Raw genomic sequence first — 20,139 nt, 5'->3', positions numbered from 1 at the left:
TAGCTGCTCAGACGCTCCGCATGAAAAATTGTAGATTTTGCAGGAATTTTTTGTGTGGGGTAATCAATATGATGATAAAACTACGTCTAGACAGGAAACGTGGTTAAGATCCACCAGGTCAGTCTTCTCTGGACATTGTGATGTGGCTAATAGGTCATATATACTCCCATTTCAACTGTCTCAGCAAGAGTCCAGACGCACAACACACTAAAGCAAAGTCGTCTCGTCAAACCCATGGAGAGACATTGGACAGAGGAAAGAAATATACAGGAGATCCAACAAACACAGCGAATAAAAACATTCGGGGCATGAAATAATTATTTATATACCTATGCAGCCAGATTAATGCATTTCTGTCTGCAGCGCCAGTCTAAGTACATTACGTAACACCTAGGCCAACACTATGATGTAATATTTGCTCAATTTGGGGCCATTTTCTGTCCAGACTGTTTTTCATTAAAAAGGGATTTTCACCCTTAAACATTACCACATAAACCACTTCTGAGTGGTCTGACATATAATCAGGGCTGCCCTAGACAAACTGGACAGATAATAACACACACAATCTGCATTTGTACAGGCTAACCTTTCGCCTCGTCCGGGTCCTCGTGTTTCCTGGTCCTCCCAGTAGCTTGTGGCTTCCTTCTTCCCGGTCTTGAATAGCTTGACGCACTTTCATTATTTGATGATGCATTCTGTATTTTGTTGACTTGCATCGTCGAATACGATGATGACACGTACTACAAAATTTGATTTCGTTTTCTTTTTGAATGTTTCTGAAACTGAAATTTGGTTGTTGTGATTCAATGTGATTTATATTGAGAAACTGGTTATGAACACACTGCAACACAAGTATTTGTCAAAAATACACATTATTTCAAAACTTATTAAAACAATATATATATATATTTATTTTCATTTGGGGGATTTTTTTGGTAAAATTGTTTTAATTAAAATAAAGTTTATATCTTCAAGTGATTGCAGTTTTCTTTGAAGTGATACTGCTCAAAACTAAAATTGTTTTAGAACAAAATATAAAGAAGCGATTCTGCTCAAAACTTATTTTCATTTGAGGGACAGTTTTTGTAAAATTGTTTTAAAACAAAGTTTGTATCTTCATCTGTTTGCTGTTTTCTTTGAAGTGATACTGCTGAAAACTTATTTTCATTTGTGGGAAATTTTTACAAAAATTGTTTAAAACAGGGTTTACATTGTCAATTGATTGCCATTTTCTTTGAAATGATACTGCTCAAAACGAAGGTATTATTCAAAATTTGTTGCGATTTTGTCTATGTTAACATGTAAAGTATTATTTGTGTTTTCGTGTTGGTGCCCAGGTCTATTGTTTGGTATAGCAGCTTTCCCTCCCAAACAGGGCTGATAACTAGTTTTCTGTGGGGGCTGATTATCAGATAGCAGTTGATCCTGGTTCCCTCTTCCGGATTTAAAAATTCGTTTTTCAAAATATGATAAAAAAATATTGTTTTGATAACAAACCGGTATTGACTCCTCAACCTTATGTTGGCATCTCGGGAGGATTAATTATAATAATATTATTATAATAGTTGTAATAGTATGATAAAGTGAAAAATAAGTTAATAAGTATCTGGGAATGAATAATTCAGGTTTATGTTACTCCGTATTGCAATTTCTGCACTGTACTATATGTCGTGGTGTTTTCTTAATAGACACTGTAGACATATCTCTAGATGAAAGTGTAAACAATTAAAACTCCAAAAGCCGCAGGCGGGAGCTTATGAAAACTAACCGAGGCTGGGATCAATATTTACATGTATAGGCACATTAAGGTGAACATCAGCCATGTTGAAAAGGCTGTACGTGTGACATAATGCTACAGAAAATTCTCAGAAACTTTTGTAACATACTTTTACCATATGTTAATGTAATAGTGTAATGCCGGATATCCTTGATATTTCACCAGGATACGCTCACGCGTATATACACATCCTATTGTGTTTGTATAATTATACAGGTTTAAAACAGCAACAATAGCCTACTGTTATTTTTCTCCTGTACGATTTTGTTAAAAAAAGTGATAAAATTTGTTTGTCGAGTTTGTTGGAAATTAACTCATTCACCCCTGAAATTTCGTAATGAACTATTCCAACCTTTGAATCGAAAGAGTTCAAATGTGTGTTCAGGGGTGAATGAGTTAAATTTGTCTAAAATGATACACCAAGTAATAGTAGAATAAAAAATAAAAAATTCCGGATAATATTTTAATTTACTTAATGTTTATGTATAAGTCTCCGATGTTTACCTTGACTCATAATCAATTTGATGAGAAATTTCGATAAAAAAAATAAAATTCAACCAATAATATTTTAACAGAAATTAACACAACAAAACAAGGTAAATGATAAATCGACATAGTAAAGGGTGTGTTCGGCTGAAGGATTACTTTTGTGTGAATTGTATACATGATATACCGGATACATTGGTAGGGCCTGAGAACACTGACACAACAATCAGAAAATAAAAACCATACCGAATGCTGTAATTTAGGAACCATTAGTGGGACATCTAGATTTTATTACACTACTTGAGGTATTATGCTAATTCTCAATTTTTTCATACGGCAGAATTATAGCAAAATTAGCAGCTGACGCCTGATTGGCTGTTTTACATGTAAACATCATGTTTGTTATATATTTACATTATATTTACATACGTTATGAGTTGACGATGCAGAATTAGTGTGTTGTGTTTGCAAATGTTGATAACTTGTATATAGCTAATAGAAGTGACTAATGTCGTTAATAGGAGCCGTCAAAAGTAGGTGACGATTACAGCACTTAGCTACAATGTCGTCGCTCTGTGTGACTAATCACAGACCAGCTTGTATTGGTACCAGCTAGAGTAGGTTATATAGTCATTGTGTCTCCCATTGTTCTACAAAGCAAACCTTAAGATTCCTGGACGTAGTCTCATAAACTTTCCTTAAATTTCAGAAATTCATAAAATGAAGGTTTTTGATTGGAAAACTTTCCTGGACTCGCTCACTGGACTGATGGAAAAATGTTAATTTATAAAAATATTCTCAAGTTAAGGAATATGAATGAAACAGGGGTTTGTACCTATTGGTAAGGAATTCAGTTTGTGTTTCAGCATGTTTCTTCATTTTACTTTATGAAGAAAATATTGTTTGTTTGAAACTTCAATCATGATCAGAATGCCAATTTTTGTAAAAATTGACAAAGCCCAAGAGGTTTGTACTTATAAACTGTGTACCTTACTCTAAATTGGGATATTTGGTTTATCTTTTTCTTTTTGTAAAATATCAAACTGGAATATTCAAAAAGAAAGAAGACCAAATTATTTTATTTATACGCGCGTCGAAAGACGGGACGTATTATGTTATCACTTTGGCGGGCGGGTGGGTAAGCTGCTTGGTGTCCGCTCGATATCTTCATTTATTTTCAACTGATTAAATTCAAACTTCATAAGAAGGTTCATTACCATTACAACTCGGATAAGTTTGATAACCACCAATATCCGATAGTAATTTACAGAGTTATGACCCTTTATCCACTTTCCGAAACAGTGTCTTCTCGTTTCAAAATATTTTGTTGAAGTTGAAACTCGGTCAAGATTGCTATTTGTTCTATGACATTGATTGTCCAGGGACTAGGTGGTCAGATATGGGATTAAATTATACTCTGTACCAGGATATAACAGGACAAAGTCACCTTATACGAGCTGATTAGGACATTATAGTGGTGCATGACCCCCGACCCCAGATATCAATAACAGGATGTTTCAAACACATAATACAGCTATACATACATTTACTAATCGGTTTGCCACACAAAACTGTAAAATAGATTTTCAAATATTCTTTCGCTAAAATGATCCATGATGAGTATGAGATTGTTAAAAAATTACATTAAATATAAATTTGAATGAAATAAAGGATATAAAACCTGAAGGGTTCAATGGTAGAATGGTAAAGGTGTGACCCTGATGGAGTCAGTGCTATTGAAGTTTGTTGGTAGAAAGCCATTCCTCACCTATTCTTACTGTACTTGCTCACCCGGCAGCTAGCATCGTACTTAGTGATTTCGGACCAAAGTCTTGGCCCATTTAAATCATTCTCTTCCCATAAGTTCATAAGCAACTCAATAATAAATTGAGAAATATTCAAAAGCTATTTACAATGTAAATGAAAATATTTGATTGATTTTGTAATCAATGTGAAAATTAAGGTCTGCAATTAATTTTATAAGTAAATGTTGTGCCATTGGAAAAATGGTATTAGATCTGGATACAGACATGCATTTTGTGTATATATCTAATTAAAAGTACATATGTAATTATTAGGCTACATCCAATAAGCATAGCTTTATATCTAAAAATACCTGTTATATACTTATCCCCATCAATTTAAAAGTACATGTGAGTAAATATTACCGCCAAAGGTTAAAAGGCTTACTACCATAGAAAGTACAGGTATTATTGCCCACATAATTACAGGTGTTACTGCTACAAAAAGTGCTGGTATGCAGGTGTTATTGCCACAAAAAACATATACCTTATTGACACCAAAAGTATAGCTGTCGTTGCCACCAAAAATTGTAGGTGCTATTGCCACAAAAAGCACATGTTATTGCCACTGAAAGTACATGTATACAAGTGTCAAAACCCCAAACACTACAGGTGTTATTGCCACTGAAAGTACATGTATACAAGTGTCAAAACCCCCAACGCTACAGGTGCTATTGCCACTGAAAGTACATGTATACAAGCTTAAGTGTCAATACCCCCCCCCCAACAGTACAGGTGTTATTGCCCCCAAAGGTAGTATTAATATTACCACCAAAAATATTGCTGTTCTTGCCACAAAGCGCACAGGTGTTCTTGCCACTAAACCGAAAGTACAGATTTTTTGCCATCAAATCTACAGTTGTAATTGCCACTAAAATTACAAATGTTATTACCACCAAAAAACAGCTGCTAGTTCAGGTGATATTGCCATCAAAAGTACAGGTGATACTGACATCAAAAGTACAGGTGATATTGCCATCAAAAGTACAGGTTATATTGACATCAAAAGTACAGATGATATTGCCATCAAAAGTACAGGTGATATTGACTTCAAAATACAGATGTTATTGCCATCAAAAGCACAGGTGATATTGCCACCAAACATACAGGTGATATTGCCATCAAAAGTACAGATGATATTGCCATCAAATGTACATGGTATATTGCCATCAAATTAGTACATATGTTATTGCCATCAAATTAGTACAGGTGATATTGCCACGAAAAGTACATTGGATATTGCTTTAAAAATTACAGGTGTTATTGTGAGCAGAAAGTAAAGATGTTTTTGCCACCAACAATTCATAGGTATTGCCACTACTTATAAAGTAAGCAGGTGTTACCTAGCTTACCTGTTATTACTGACCTTAATTACATCAACAATAGTTTAGCAACATGGTAATTTTAAAGCATATTAATGGAAAGGTCACAGCTGTCATTTTGCTATCATGGTAATTACAGGACTGATAAAGCTGACGACATGTTGAGAACCATTAACACTGGTGTACCGAGATTTGTCCATTATGTTTCCTCTCCTATCTGTTAGAAGACATCAAGTGAAGACACAGTGTGTATAAACCACTTTGACTTATTTTCCCTCCTAGATTAGTAATGATTATATATAATTATACTTGTTATCAGTATATTACAACAAATGATATTTCATTCAATTTTAAGCCTTAATTTATAGAATTTTTCAAGATATAAAAATTAAATGAAAAATGTCATTTAATGACAAATAATTGGCTCATGGAAATTTAGTACACAGGTTCAGTTTCCTGATTTAGATACATAACCAGTTTACACAACCAGTTTTATATCTGGAGCATATTTGTGAGGTTTTAATAAGCTCTCTCCATTTATCACCCTAGCTTGATTTCAGATAAAGACATACATTTGCAGTTTAAAACACATTCTTAAAATATGCGAAGTGATAACCTGCCAAAAAAAACATTGCAACTACCTGCAATAACAATAAAGTGAGGTACAACACACAGAATCTAACACCTGTGAAAGTTTCCACTGCTTTTTTTGAGGCATTTGAGGAATGAGTAAAAACACTCTCATGATGACTTGAATAGATCTAAGTAGTTTTGTATTGGATGGTTGATAGGCTGTTTGTCTGGATGACAGAAAACAAATGAGATTAGGGTCAACCAGGCAGAGACAGTGCAACTACTCTTGTGTGATAGATCCATGTCTCGAATCTCTGACATTAGGACCTGGTGTAGCCAGGGTCAGTTATAAATAACACCAGACATCAGGTGTTTGACAAACAGTTACAGTTACGTAACCAATCTTACCATCTAAATCAAGCCCCTTTATGACTCCCATGTCAGTAAAGATGATGGAATTGGGGAAAGTTAGGACATAATAGATCATTTTTTTCTAAAGAAAACAGATTTGAAATCATCTTGTTAGTTGAAAGGAAAACGAGGAAATTTAGAGTGTACATATACATAAATTGATCATATTGATTAATTAACTTGATTTCTGAGTGTACCTATATGTATTGACAGGATTTCTTAGTGTATGAACATGAATTGACAGGACATTCTGATACGTGTGGACATGAATTGACAGTATTTCTGAATGTATAGACATGAATTGACAGGATTTCTGAATGTATGGACATGAATTGACAGTATTTCTGAATGTATGGACATGTACATGACTTTATAGGAATTCTAAGTGAATGTCTAAATAGAATTGCTGAGTTCTGACAGGATTTCTGAGTGTATACTCACACAGTGTCTGGATTGAAAACATTTCTCAATGTATTTGTAGGGCTACATGTAACTCTATTAATAGATTTTTGAGTATTATTTTCAGTTTGGTATATATATACTGACAGAGTTAAGATTTTGTACTGATAGGATTTCTCTGGCGTATTTCTCTATACTAACGAATTAATATGTTGTCAGAATTCATAAATATAAAGTTGAGAGAGAGACTCCTGTTTACTATTCACTATAGAATCGCGCTTAATCCTGTACAGTCCCTATATTAATGTCATGTTTTCCAATAAATCGAGGCTATTGGGTATCCTTATGTAAGGTGTTATGGTAACATGCATGATCTGGTATACATGCACTGTATATTTTCAATTATTTAATGAGGATATCGGTAGTAATAATGGTGCTTTAGTCATGACTGGGTGACTATAGCTAGTCTCTCCCATTCTTCCCTTTTACATTACAATAGGTCGTAGACAATATGGTGTCATACGTGTACGAGCCTTTTCACCATGGGGACCAAGTTAGGTTTCCATAAATGTCCGACTTCCACAGAGGTAAGGCTATAACATGAAGTGTGTTTTATGTCGGACAAATAGTTTTAGAATTGTTGCAAGACAAAAGGTTTTTAAATTCTTTCACCACTGTAGACTGCAATGAACTCATCCATATCATTGCATGGTAGAGTCTACGAAAGTTCCATAGGGTGAAAGGGTTAAATTGCAGAAAGTTGTATATTGAAATTTTTAGGTCACCTGAGACAAAGTCTCAAGTGACCTATTGCGATCGCTTTTTGTCCGTCGTCATCCGTCGTGCGTCCGTAAACAATTTACATTTTCGACTTCTTCTCCAAAACCCCTGAACCAATTTCAATGTAATTTTGCAGGGACCTTCCATGGACAAAGGTTAACAAAAATTGTGGCCAGTGTAGTCCCAAGCCCCAAGGGGCCTGAGGGGCGGGGGGCCAAAAAGGGTAAAATTGACCAAAATTTCAAAAATCTTCTACTCCAAAACCCCTGAACCAATTTCAATGAAATTTTGCAGGGACCTTCCATGGGCAAAGGTCAACAAAAAAAGTGTCTGGTTTAGTCCCAAGCCGACAGGGGCCTGAGGGGCGGGCCAAAAAGGGTCAAATTGACTCAAGACCCAGATATGGTAAAATCAAATACTCTTCATAGATGGAAGGGTCTTAAGGTGCTTTACCAAAATTGTGAATTTCTTGACCCTGGGGTCTCATGTTTCCCCCTGGGGAGGGGGTAAACTTTACTATAGTTTATATAGCATATTTCAGTGTTAAAACGCTTCCAAATGTTACAGAAAAAGGATTCGAACCCAGGACCTATGACCTATAGACGAATGATCCAACCAAGGCCATCTTGAAATTAGCTTGGTACATGTATACTTGGCCACTCTGGAATGATCATGACCGCGTCCAGTTCTGCAATAATACACTGCTTGTGGTCGAACAGACCATGGCAGTTGATAAAACAAATGATGTCAGACAAATGACTAACAGAATGTAGAAAAAACTCACAATTAAAACACTGCACACTTAACATGTCAACTATCTTTCATTAAAACCATAAGAGAAATGTCCATGCATTCTGAGCATATCAAATAATCTACAATATAGTATAATATTTTGTTTAAGGCAAAATTAATATTAAACACAATATCTAGGCCATCAATGAAATGTATTTCATATGAATGTATTTTGTGATAATTTCATAGGAATACAAGGGAGCCTGTCCCAAAATCTAAATTTCAGCTCGTTTTATAAAATTGAAACCATTTCAGATTGTCTACATTGTATACTGTATAAGCGAAATGCCATGAGCTATACACAAAGATAAAACCTTATATCATGTTACATATGTTACATAATTCATAGCGACTGCATTTATCTCCCGCAATCAATATGTGTATGTATGGTACTGCCTAGTTTTAAAAAGAATTGTTGCATTTTATGACGAAATATTTTTAAAAAGCCGGAAGTCATAAAGATGATACTATAAGTATCTTATAAGAGCTTATGTTACAGAATATGTCTGAGAATTTAACCGGTAACGCTGCAGTTGCTGTATGCAGCCACCTCAATTCCATTGATTTGCGTCTGTATAATATTGTCTTTCTATATAGTTGTTAGGAGCAGGGTATTTTTATCTCCGATTTTCTAGGTCAAGCTCCATTGCGGCATTTCCCATCAATGTGCTTGACATTTGTACTGCTGAGTACTTAAAAGCCATTCATTAACTAATTTTGTCCCCTGCCCAGACGTATATATGGTATCCAATCGATACACATTGATCAGAATGTGATGGATTACTCGAGAATTGTATACAATCTGGGTCATGTTGACTTCCCAAATCCTGTCGATGATTACAAACCACTGAACCCTTCCAGGTGAAAATGATGTTATAATGTAATTCATTTTCATCCAGACGAGCATGTCTGGATTTTTATTTTAGTCAGTTTGACAAACTGCTCTCTCTCTCTCTATATATATATAAGCCATTGTCATCAATAGTTGAGTACAAGCTTGTATGTGCAAAAAAGTTTCAGTGCATGGTGTCACTGCCCGAAGATTTCTCTTGAATTTGTGCCAGTCTTTTGTTTATTGGATTGCATAACCAGTAGACTGAAGAAAGGGGGACATCACATGATCACTTAGCCTCCGAGCAGTGTTTCTAGGAACAGGATTAGAAATTAATTTTGTGTAACTTTACACAGACTCAAGCTTAATCAAGGATAAAATCACAGAGGCAAGGGTAGCAGACATGCTTATTTACCCTGTCATTAGCGTGTATACATAACCCATTTTCTCCGACACGTTCGTTGTTTACTGAGCACTTTGTTTGGGGATAAATCCATTGAAACACAATCAGTAGTGTTTGATTTGTTAGTTTTTTTTCAGAAAGGGAAAGCAAAAAATGTTGTCCGATCCGTGACAGTAAAACGGTGGATAGATGCTGCTGTAGACAAGTTTTAGGCAAAGCCTTTTGTTACCAAGGATATTGGGTTTATTTTAATTCCTTGTGTACTGGCAGACCATACGTTACAGTTAGGACAAAGAGGTACATTTAGGTTCTCAACCCTCTTCCTTTTTATTTCCCAAAAGGGATCAAGTTACACTAGAAAATAATTGCTCTCTTGCTCTCACATAAACACATTGATTTGGTCACAAAATCTTTGACAAGACCTTTTTTAGCCAGGGGCTGTGGTGGCCGAGTGGTAACGCATCTGATTGTATGCGATCACTAGCGTCCACCAATGGGTTGCAGGTACAAGGCCTAAGTAAGGCAGTCACCAGGTACCACTGCAGGTTGGTGGTTTTCTCCAGGTGCTCCAGTTTCCACCACCACCACAATCTGGCTTGTCCTGTGAAATGACCACAGCTGTTAATTGGACCTAAAGTACCAAAACACTAAACCAAAACCTAAACACTCTTGTTACTAAATAGTCCTTTAAGGAATAAGACTAATTCAAGGTTTAATTTTAGCTTCAAATTTACAGCAGTTATGAAACCAGTTTTATCAACTTATTTCTATCATTCTCCTTGGCCCAGATGGAAATCAACAGAAGGTCTTAATGTGGGAGGAAACATGAGTACCCGGAGGAAAAACCTAGAGTATATATTTGCAAAGGAAGGTGACTCCAAAACTTTTCATATCCTTTCAGGGAGTCATACCTTAAAATCTTGAAATCTTAAATCAGTCTGCATTTCAAATTTCTTGGGTCAAAAATAAGGTCATCATTACTATAAATAGAAATTCTGTATCATTGCTGTACAGACTTCATTTCTTATCGGCTTGTTATATCCTTGACAAACATCACCTCATGTATAATTGCAAAATTGCACCATTTACATTTGTAAACAATATAGTTATAAGGTCGCTGTCACTGTCATTATAAAACTAGTCCCCCACCAATTCTTTGGAAGGATTATTGGTTTTTACCTTGTCTGTTATATATAACTGATAGTCCCCATTTACAGTCTGTTCCTCTGTCTGTCAGCTGTCAGAAGAGCTTGTCCACGTCTTGTCTTTTATCCTATATACTTCACTTGGAGTAACCAGATTAGGTATGCAATAATATGTCTTCTGATGGTCACTGTGACCTATGGTTTTACCTTTGATCTCAAGTTTTGAAATTGTTTGTCCAGGGCATATTTTCTGTTCTGTGTCACTTGGAGTAACTAGGTTTGGCATGCAAGTACATCTTGGGATGGCAGTGTACAGTGCAAAAAAGTTGGTCGCTGTGACCTATGGTTTGACCTCTGACCTCAACCTTTAAAAAAGTTGGTCTTGGGCATATCTGCAATACTATTTCAACTGGAGTAACCAAATTTGATATGCAGGTATGTCTTGGCTAGCAAAGCACAAGAAGCATGTCACTGTGACCTATATCATAAAGACATTATTACTGGTAGGGACTATGTTTTTTTCTTGCAATACTTTGAGCTTTGTTATGTTTTAGAATTTTGGTGCAATTGATCATGATCACTGTGCAGATTTCATTTCTCAATTATCGTGAAACTTCACAATTGTTTTCAGAACTGTCACCTATTGTATGAGTTTCTTTTTGATATTTAGCTTTTGGGGTGAAAAAAAAGGTCATTGTAACTATAATGAAATTTTTCCATCATCGCCTAACGGATTTTTATTTCTTATCTGATTGTCATGAAACTTAAAAGCATGTTCGTGTGTGTGATAATTATTTGACCTTTCTAAGAACATCTACAACATCAATAGAATATCTGATATCTTTTACACTTACCCTTTTAGATCGCTTCCAAGCACAAGTTTACCAGTATCATCAGAAATGCCTTGGTATAAATTTTCTTCGATAGATGCATAATTAAGCATATTACAGCAGGCTAAAGCTTCTAGAAAGCATCTAGAGTTTGAGAGTTTGAGGTTTGAATCTCAGTTTGGCCGTACATTTCTCTCCTCCTGTTACAGTGGTACCAATAACCAACCCTTGTTTCAATTAGTTGATGAATGCTTAGCAAGGGAATACCTGAACCTGGGTTGTAAATAGTGTTGTCTTCTGGAGCAAAGACTTAGAAAAAGGTGGGAAGAGTGTAACAGAACTGGTCTGGGTTGGTTGCTGGCGACCAGTTAGCTCAATTGGTAGAGCTTCTGTCTAATGCTTGCAATGCTTGGCAATTGCAGGTGCTTGGCAAGGGAGCTTGGCAAGGGAATACCCAAACATGGGTTGTATTAATTAGTGTTGTCTCTGGGGACAAAGACTAAGAAAGATGAGGGAGAAATGGAGAAATGTAGGGGAACTGGACTGGGTCGTACATCATGATCAGGTAACTGAATAGGTAGAGCGTCTGTCCAGAGTTTGGCGGGGTCTTGGTTTGAATCCCAGTCTGGCGGCGCGATTCTCTTCTGCTGTTACATATTCATATGGTCATTATTGATGTCAGAGAGCTTGACAACTATATGTCCTACATAGACATAATTAGATGTTTACAGGCGAGTTTACCTATATCTCACTGTCAGGATATAGGACAGCAGGCGAAACCTTCTAGAAACATCTAGAGTTTCAATAGCACATTGATTTGTCGCTGAATCAATTGTACTTCTGTTAATTTGTCTCGTTGATGTTGATTTCTTTTGTACACGTTTTCATTTTCTACTTGTTCAGTATGCTTATGTGACTCTTCAGATATGTAGGAATAAAGATAGGAACGAACAGACCTAATAAGATGTATACAGGTGAGTTCCTCTTCATCTCACATATCATTTTACAGTAAACGAGGTCATTAATTCTGGTTTTAATGATACCTTTGTGACTGGTACCTAGCCTCAAGACATGATAATTCTATACTTTTATCAATTCTTTAAAACATTTTTCTTTTAATCAGAACTGATGTAAGTATGATTTCATTGACCAAATTTCTTTTATCCCTAAAATAATGATGGTACTAAGCTGATCCTAATCTTGTTCCCGAGTTATTTTAAGAATGAATAAATAATGTCACCTTTGATTTGGATATTGCCAACAGCTACAGCTAGATCTGTAAAACATTTTGAGTGACAACTCCTGTCGTACAATAAAAGTTTACACTGAAACAAGTGCCTGAGATATTGTCTCTCAGACTGCTCTAATTATATAATGATACAAAAAATCTGCACACGCTTGTTCTGTCTACTGTTTATGCAAATTAGCTGACATATATATAATTACATCCTTCTTGGAACATAGCTTTAAGTCCTAGTCTCATCTACACCTCCATAAAAGCAAGGAAATGATAACAAAGCAATGACGCCTTCTCCAGGACGGCTGGTACAAAAATAGCTAGAACCAGGTCACAGCATGTTTTACTTTACAGACACTGATATATTTGGATATAACAGGTACAAGGCCCTGCAGTTTGCCTTACTTTAGCGCCTTGGCAGGGAAATTATCAGTGTATGGTGTGTATATATAGGACATGCTCCACCAAAATAGCTCTATTATCATGCAGCCCGTGTTCACTAACCATTCAGATCTAGCTATATATCTATCTATTGTTAGTGCTAAACCCTCAAAATGTTTCTTAAGGGACGAAAATCAAACCTCGAGTAAAATTGACTGTAGTGCCGCAGGTGTAAACATCAAAAGAAAATAAATAAAAAGTGGGTTAGCTCATATTTATTGTGATGGATCGCACAGGTATGATAGCTGTGCTACAACACTAACCATTCACTGAGCAGGTGGTTTGTGTGTGAGAGTGGTAGAGGTTGCCTCCCTTCCACCACTTACCTAGGATCTCGGCGTTTAAAAATGTCCTTCATGGATTTTGTAAAGATATTTTTAACCTTTTTAATTTTATTGAAAGGAGTGAGGTTGTTTTGAATAGTTGTGGTTAAAAAGGTCTGCAAGCTAAGTCAGAATGAAAGGATGTAAATAAAAAATGTGCTTTTCAGCGTAAGCTATGTATAGATGTGTATATATGGTAGGCTAGGTTTAGAGAAGTCATTGTGCATTCTGATTATGTAATTGTGGAGTATTATACAGGTTAAATTTGTTTCAGCTTTACGTGGATGTGTACAGGGTCCACCCACTGGTAGTGTGTGGTTGGTACACCCCTGGCGGCATCTTACAGTGTCGACTGTCACATTACAAGGCTTTACCTCTAACATGGTTATGGTGGGGGAAATTTGTGTGAATCTTCCCGGCCACAATTGGTATATAGCACTACCCAGACATTGATGAAAGGTCAATAACCGGTCTAGGGACCAGACTAACTAAAGACGAAAAAAAATACACCATATATACATATATGGGCAGACCGTTACTGATAAACTGTCTATCTAGGTTCATATACAGATACATTTCTCTTGTCTGAATATGAAGGCAGTGTTGTCATTGTTATAAACTGACATCGTATATTACGAAATTTGAAATCCGCAATCAACATATGTTGGAGGTATAGGAGATTTGTTTGGAATTAAGAACTATAGCACCTGGTCACGGACATTGTTTGCAGCGAGCCATGTTTTCATTCTATAACACCACTGGATACAACTCCTACCGGGACTCGTTTCACTTAACGGAGCGTGAAATTGCTATTTTTAAACGCCTCAAAGGTTGGTTTCTTTCCACTTTATTAGTTGATAGCTGTACGAATACCGAATTTAATCAGACGGTCTAAGGTTTTAAAACCCATAACAGATCATAATTTGAAACTTCTCGATTTTTATCGAAGTTCTACTTTGACACGTGTCTGTTGTAAGGATATGTGTTATTCTGTATGTTACAAGTACCTCGTATATTGATTATACCTTATCGTTTAGAACTCCTTTGAAAATTGGTCAATTGCATGAACATTTTCTGAGAAATTAAGGTTGGATTTATGACAGAACAAAAAAAAAAAATTCTTGGTGACAACCAATTAGATGTAAAAAATCAAGCAACTTAGCTGATAGGTTGTTAATTGGTTTTAATTTGAATGTTAATATGTAATTACCTCTCTCAATTTAAGTTAATTGCCTTTATGATGTGATGATATATTTTATAAAAGTTTCTATAATAGGTCTCCAGATGATATGTTAAGCTACAAAACTTTTTGTACTTTTTTGCTGTTTCTGATTCTACACATGTTCAGGACTGAACTGAGGTAGTTAAGATAACATATGGGATACTTTATATTCATGTAATGACAAGTTTTAAGAGTTACATGTAACCGGAGCTTTTTGGAAATTAGAAAAAATTCACGCCAGTATCAGAGATTCGCAAAGAGATATGGGATGTCATCTTTAATCTAATCAGTTTATCTCGAAGTGTTAATGAAATATCAATACACATATTTTTTTTGAAGTTGAATTTCATTGCGAAGTGAAATTTTGGAACATATGTCTTTTGTCAATATGAAAGATATGACAGGTTTATTCATTAATCTAAATGTAAGTAATATTTTTCCCAGTATAAATTAGTCAATTTTTTTTATTGGGGTAAATGTAGTAAAATTGTAATACACAAATAGTTAAAAAAATATTGGTAACAAATGCACCATACCAAGAGGTGCATTCTTTTTTATTGAGGTAATAAAATGAAATAAAATTCAGTATACGTTGATGGAGGAACTAAATATACACACTGATATCTTTGACATGCTACAGAAACGTGAAGTAAGACACAGCAAATATTGACATGCCTTGTCTGTCGAGACAGGAGTTCATGTTCATTAGCTATAAATATAAATAAGTAACTAGAGATTTGTGACCAGGTAGAGCAGTATATAAACTAGGACCAGAGGGGCTCAGGGTAAGGGAGACATGGTCCAGATACAACAAGGGGTGTTTGGTCCTAAGGGGCTCAGGGTAAGGGAGACAGGGTCATGACAACAAGGGATGTTTGGTCCTAAGGGGCTCAGGGTAAGGGAGACAGGGTCATGACAACAAGGGATGTTTGGTCCTAAGGGGCTCGGGGTAAGGGAGACATGGTCCAGATAACAAGGGGTGTTTGGTCCTAAGGGGCTCAGGGTAAAAGAGACATGGTCCAGATAACAAGGGATGTTTGGTCCTTATGGACCTATGGTAAGGGAGACATTGGCCTAACAACAAGGGATGTTTGGTCCTTAGGGACCCATGGTAAGGGAGACATGGTCCTGACAACAAGGAATGTTTGGTCCTTAGGGGCTCAGGGTAAGGGAGACATGGTCCAGATAACAAGGGATGTTTGGTCCTAAGGGGCTCAGGGTAAGGGAGACATGGTCCTGACAACAAGGAATGTTTGGTCCTTAGGGGCTCAGGGTAAGGGAGACATGGTCCAGATAACAAGGGGTGTTTGGTCCTAAGGGGCTCAGGGTAAGGGAGACATGGTTCAGATAACAAGGGGTGTTTGGTCCTAAGGAGCTCAGGGTAAGGGAGACATGGTCATGACAACAAGGGGTGTTTGGTCCTAAGGGGTTCAGGGTAAGGGAGACATGGTTATGACAACAAGGGGTGTTTGGTCTTAAGGGGCTCAGGGTAAAAGAGACATGGTCCAGATAACAAGGGATGTTTGGTCCTTAGGGACCCATGGTAAGGGAGACATGGTCCTGACAACAAGGAATGTTTGGTCCTTAGGGGCTCAGGGTAAGGGAGACATGGTCCAGATAACAAGGGATGTTTGGTCCTAAGGGGCTCAGGGTAAGGGAGACATGGTCCTGACAACAAGGGATGTTACTCAGGCAAAATGTTAGGAATTTTCAGTAAGCTAAATCTAAAAGTTGTAAGAAAAAAGGTACTTTAAACTATCTGCTGGATATAATAAGGTAATCCCTTAAATATCCATTACTAAACCAAATATTAATCGACAATTAATTGAAAATTGATTATAACTGATCGATTATGAAACGACATCTGATTCCCAACACCAGCCTAAAGTAAAGGAAGCATGGACGACTCTTGAGTCAGGGATTCTTAACAGGATATAATGAATGTGCAGTACTGATTAATGGACAATTTGTATGCATTGAAAAATAAGTGCTGATTACTATGTAATAAATTTTAGCAAGGAACTATCTCACAAGTTCTATAACCTTTTTGTACTTACAGGGTTTTCTGCAGGCCCGTACAACTGTAATGAGCCGGCGATTGACATGAGGACACACAATGGCCGCCGTAGCAGCCCGACCAACTCAACCAGCTCTTCACATATTAAGGAGGAACACATCTCAGATTCGGAGGACAAGAACTCAATAGACGGGGACAGGCTCATCTCCAATGCTGTCGGTATGTAACTAGGGGATACAAATTACATCTCTGGTGCTCCGTGTATATACATATAGGGTATGCTGTCTCCATCGCAACACTTTGAGCCTATCTCTGTTTACGCCCCATGCTGTTTTATTTGGGGATGGAAGGGGTGGGGGCCACATAGTGGTATCCATGTCTGTCCCTTCCCCTCCAACCATGTCACGTCCTGTCCGATTCTGTGTCATTGCTCTTACAACTTCACTTCTTAACAGATTTTGATCAAACTTTATTCAAAGGTCAAGTGTGTCAAAATTCTGAGGTAAAGTTCAAGGTCATTAACTACTCATAGAAATCAGTCTACCAATTCAGTAACATCTTCTTACCAACTTTGTTTCTTAATGGATTTTCATCAAACTTTATGCAAAGGTCAAGCATGAGAACATCTAGAATGAATCAGTATTTCATGAATCCAAGGTTAAGGTCAATGCCAAGGTCACTGTTAATATTTATAGAAATTTGTCTTCTAATTTAGTGACACTTCTCTACCAATTTTATTTCTCGATATATATTGATAAAACTTTATGCAAACGAATGTGGTCATACTTCAGAACTGTGAGGTCAAGGCCAAGGTCATCATGGTCATACTTCAGAACTGTGAGGTCAAGGCCAAGGTCATCATGGTCATATTTCAGAACTGTGAAGTCAAGGCCAAGGTCATCATGGTCATATTTCAGAACTGTGAGGTTGACAAGGCCAAGGTCATCACTACTATTTATAGAAATTTGTCCAAAATTGTCACTGATTTGGATGAGAGCAGGGGCATTGATGTCTTTCCTATGTCTATTTTTCTCCATCCTACTTTTAACTTTCACTGAGTTTCAGTAGTGTTTTCGTTGTCTGAACAATGTGAATGGGTTTGAGCATTGGGTGGTGCTACTGTGTGCAGATTATGACATTTCAGTGTATTGGTATTTAAAGTGGACCTATAGTGGCCCCATCATCTGTGGACCATCGTCATATATACATGACCTTAGCTGTTGTAAGAATACAAAACCCTAAGAAAAATTCATAGGATTCATAGAATCTTTTCCCACCTTGGGGATAAGACAGAAAATTCGCCACCCAAGGCAAACCCAAGGCTTTGCAGAGGGCCAGACTTTTTAGAATTTTACCCTAAGGGATGAGATTATCCTGTCTTGCTCCTAAAGTGGGGAATGATGATTTTTCTCCCACATCCTATACAAGTGATAATTTTATAAAATGGAAACGTATATTTCATAATTTCCAGTAAATTGGAGTTATCGTCCATGATCTGCTATTGTTGACATGACGTCATTTTTATTGTTGACGTGATGTCATTGTTGACATAAAATTAGTATGACATGGGAATCCCCCTCAAATTTACCCTAGGGTAAGACAGAAATTTCTCTCATTTCCGTGTGTGTGAGATAGAGCTGTCCAGGGTAAGTAAGGGGTGTAAGAAGTCTTACACCCCATTTCACGTGACGTGACATCACAATGGCTCAATAATGACGTAATGTCAGAAATTTGGAGAATTCTGATGTCACAATGCGGAAAAGGTGATGTGATGAAATTAAAACCTTTAACGATATATTTACTGTACACGTTAGAAAGATGAAATAAATTTTTCTGCACCAACTTTGGTTGCCAATAAGGGGTATGCTAAGTTTCGCTGATAGATTCATTTTCATCAAAAAAATGTGATTGTATATAAGATCTTGATTTCCAATAACACCAGTATATGTTTGAAAAGTTCTGAAATAAAAATACTTTACTTTGATGCCATTGTTATACTCTTTAATTGAATCAGAATTGATTCTCGGTGTCATACGAAACTATTATAAGTATTGGTGATTTTATTGAGAGATATATGTGTAATATGCTTATGTCTGTAAGATTAGAACTGAAATTGGATGTGATCGGTGATTTTATTGAGAGATATATGTGTAATATGCTTATGACTGTGAGATTAAAACTGAAATCGGATCTGTATCACTTAATGAGTGACAAAAGGGCAAGTTTTTATATTGATACAAATCTTCCCATGTTAAAAAATGTAAACTACATACAATTATACAGGAAACAGATGGCAATAGTTGGGTCTGACGTGTGAGATGTGACGTTCAGACTGTTACGGGCCCAATAGATGTGCTGTGTGGGAGTACACACATTGGTTACATAGGTACTTCCACAGACTCTCTATTGTATTTAAGATAATCGAACATAATTGTGACGCATGGGGAAACAGTACACCTCCGAAAGGTTAAAGATGCCTTGGTTTCCAAAGACAGACAGAGAAAATATTTGTATTCTTATTGAGGTCGCCATTGGGGAACCAGGCGCTGTCCTTTTAACCCCCTCCCTGTCTTTTAAGCCCTTAAAGTTTCTGCATTCATATCTACACAGTGCAACTATTAGGTTTAATAAATTGTCACTCATGGGAAATGTACTCAAATACACACATTTACCTGTGCATTTAAATCGTGTCATAATGTACAGGAGATACGTATTGTACACTATATGATGTATGTGACACAAAATTTGACAGGTGAGAGTGAGTTTGTTGTGGTTATCAGGTGCAAAGTCAGTCTGTGATAATGGAACTGCACACAAAGGTTTTAGTCACAGTACTAAACAGGAGTGCTTTCTATTATAGGGTTGAACTAGTTTGATAAAGAGGATTTCATCGGTGGCTAACAAAAGTAGAAAGTTGTGGTAGGTTTAGTTTTCAGATAAAAAGTGCTGGTCAATCAAGTTTTCAAGATCGATTATTAACAACTCATGATCACCTGGTACATAGAAACAGGGACTTAGCTTATGTAGTGGTGCTTGTCAGTCAATTGTCTGCCATCTGTCGTCAATCAACTATTGTATTGAAAAAAGGACATCTCCTCCTAAATTACTGAGCAGAATTCAACCAAATTCTGGTGTTGGCACATAAGGCCAAAGAAATCATAAGATATACAAATAAAGAGGCTGATTATCCTGNGGGATTAATATGAAATAAACAAATATAATTGGCAACAGTGTTCGGCATGTAAAATTCAGTGGCATATCCTCCCAAGCTGCTGGACAGATTTTCACCAAATTGTAGCATACTTGTCCCATAGGGAACAGATGTATTGATTAAGGAGCTGATGTGT

The 20,139-nt window shown here is 36.6% G+C and overlaps 2 protein-coding genes across 6 annotated transcripts in view; one reads left to right on the top strand and one right to left on the bottom strand.

Moving 5' to 3' along the window:
- LOC110448569 (protein C12orf4-like) overlaps nt 1–663 on the bottom strand; it is a 65,769-nt gene extending 65,106 nt beyond the window's left edge. The window contains exon 1 of the mRNA XM_021494881.1: nt 587–663. The gene's annotated coding sequence lies outside the window, so the exon portion shown is untranslated. The remainder of the gene's footprint in view (nt 1–586) is intronic.
- LOC110448568 (nuclear receptor subfamily 1 group D member 2-like) overlaps nt 1–20,139 on the top strand; it is a 118,655-nt gene that overhangs the window by 34,063 nt on the left and 64,453 nt on the right. For 3 of the 5 annotated variants that reach the window (XM_021494877.1, XM_021494875.1, XM_021494878.1), the window contains exon 2: nt 16,835–17,011. In XM_021494877.1, the coding sequence (XP_021350552.1) occupies nt 16,835–17,011 (177 nt within the window). Of the gene's footprint in view, nt 1–13,823; nt 14,384–16,834; nt 17,012–20,139 lie in introns of those variants that run through there. The other 2 variants (XM_021494873.1, XM_021494874.1) reach the window with 2 other exon arrangements.

The sequence above is a fragment of the Mizuhopecten yessoensis genome, unplaced genomic scaffold (assembly GCF_002113885.1).
Source record: "Mizuhopecten yessoensis strain PY_sf001 unplaced genomic scaffold, ASM211388v2 scaffold4121, whole genome shotgun sequence".
Classification (NCBI taxonomy): domain Eukaryota; kingdom Metazoa; phylum Mollusca; class Bivalvia; order Pectinida; family Pectinidae; genus Mizuhopecten; species Mizuhopecten yessoensis.
This window is presented reverse-complemented; position numbering and strand designations above follow the sequence as displayed.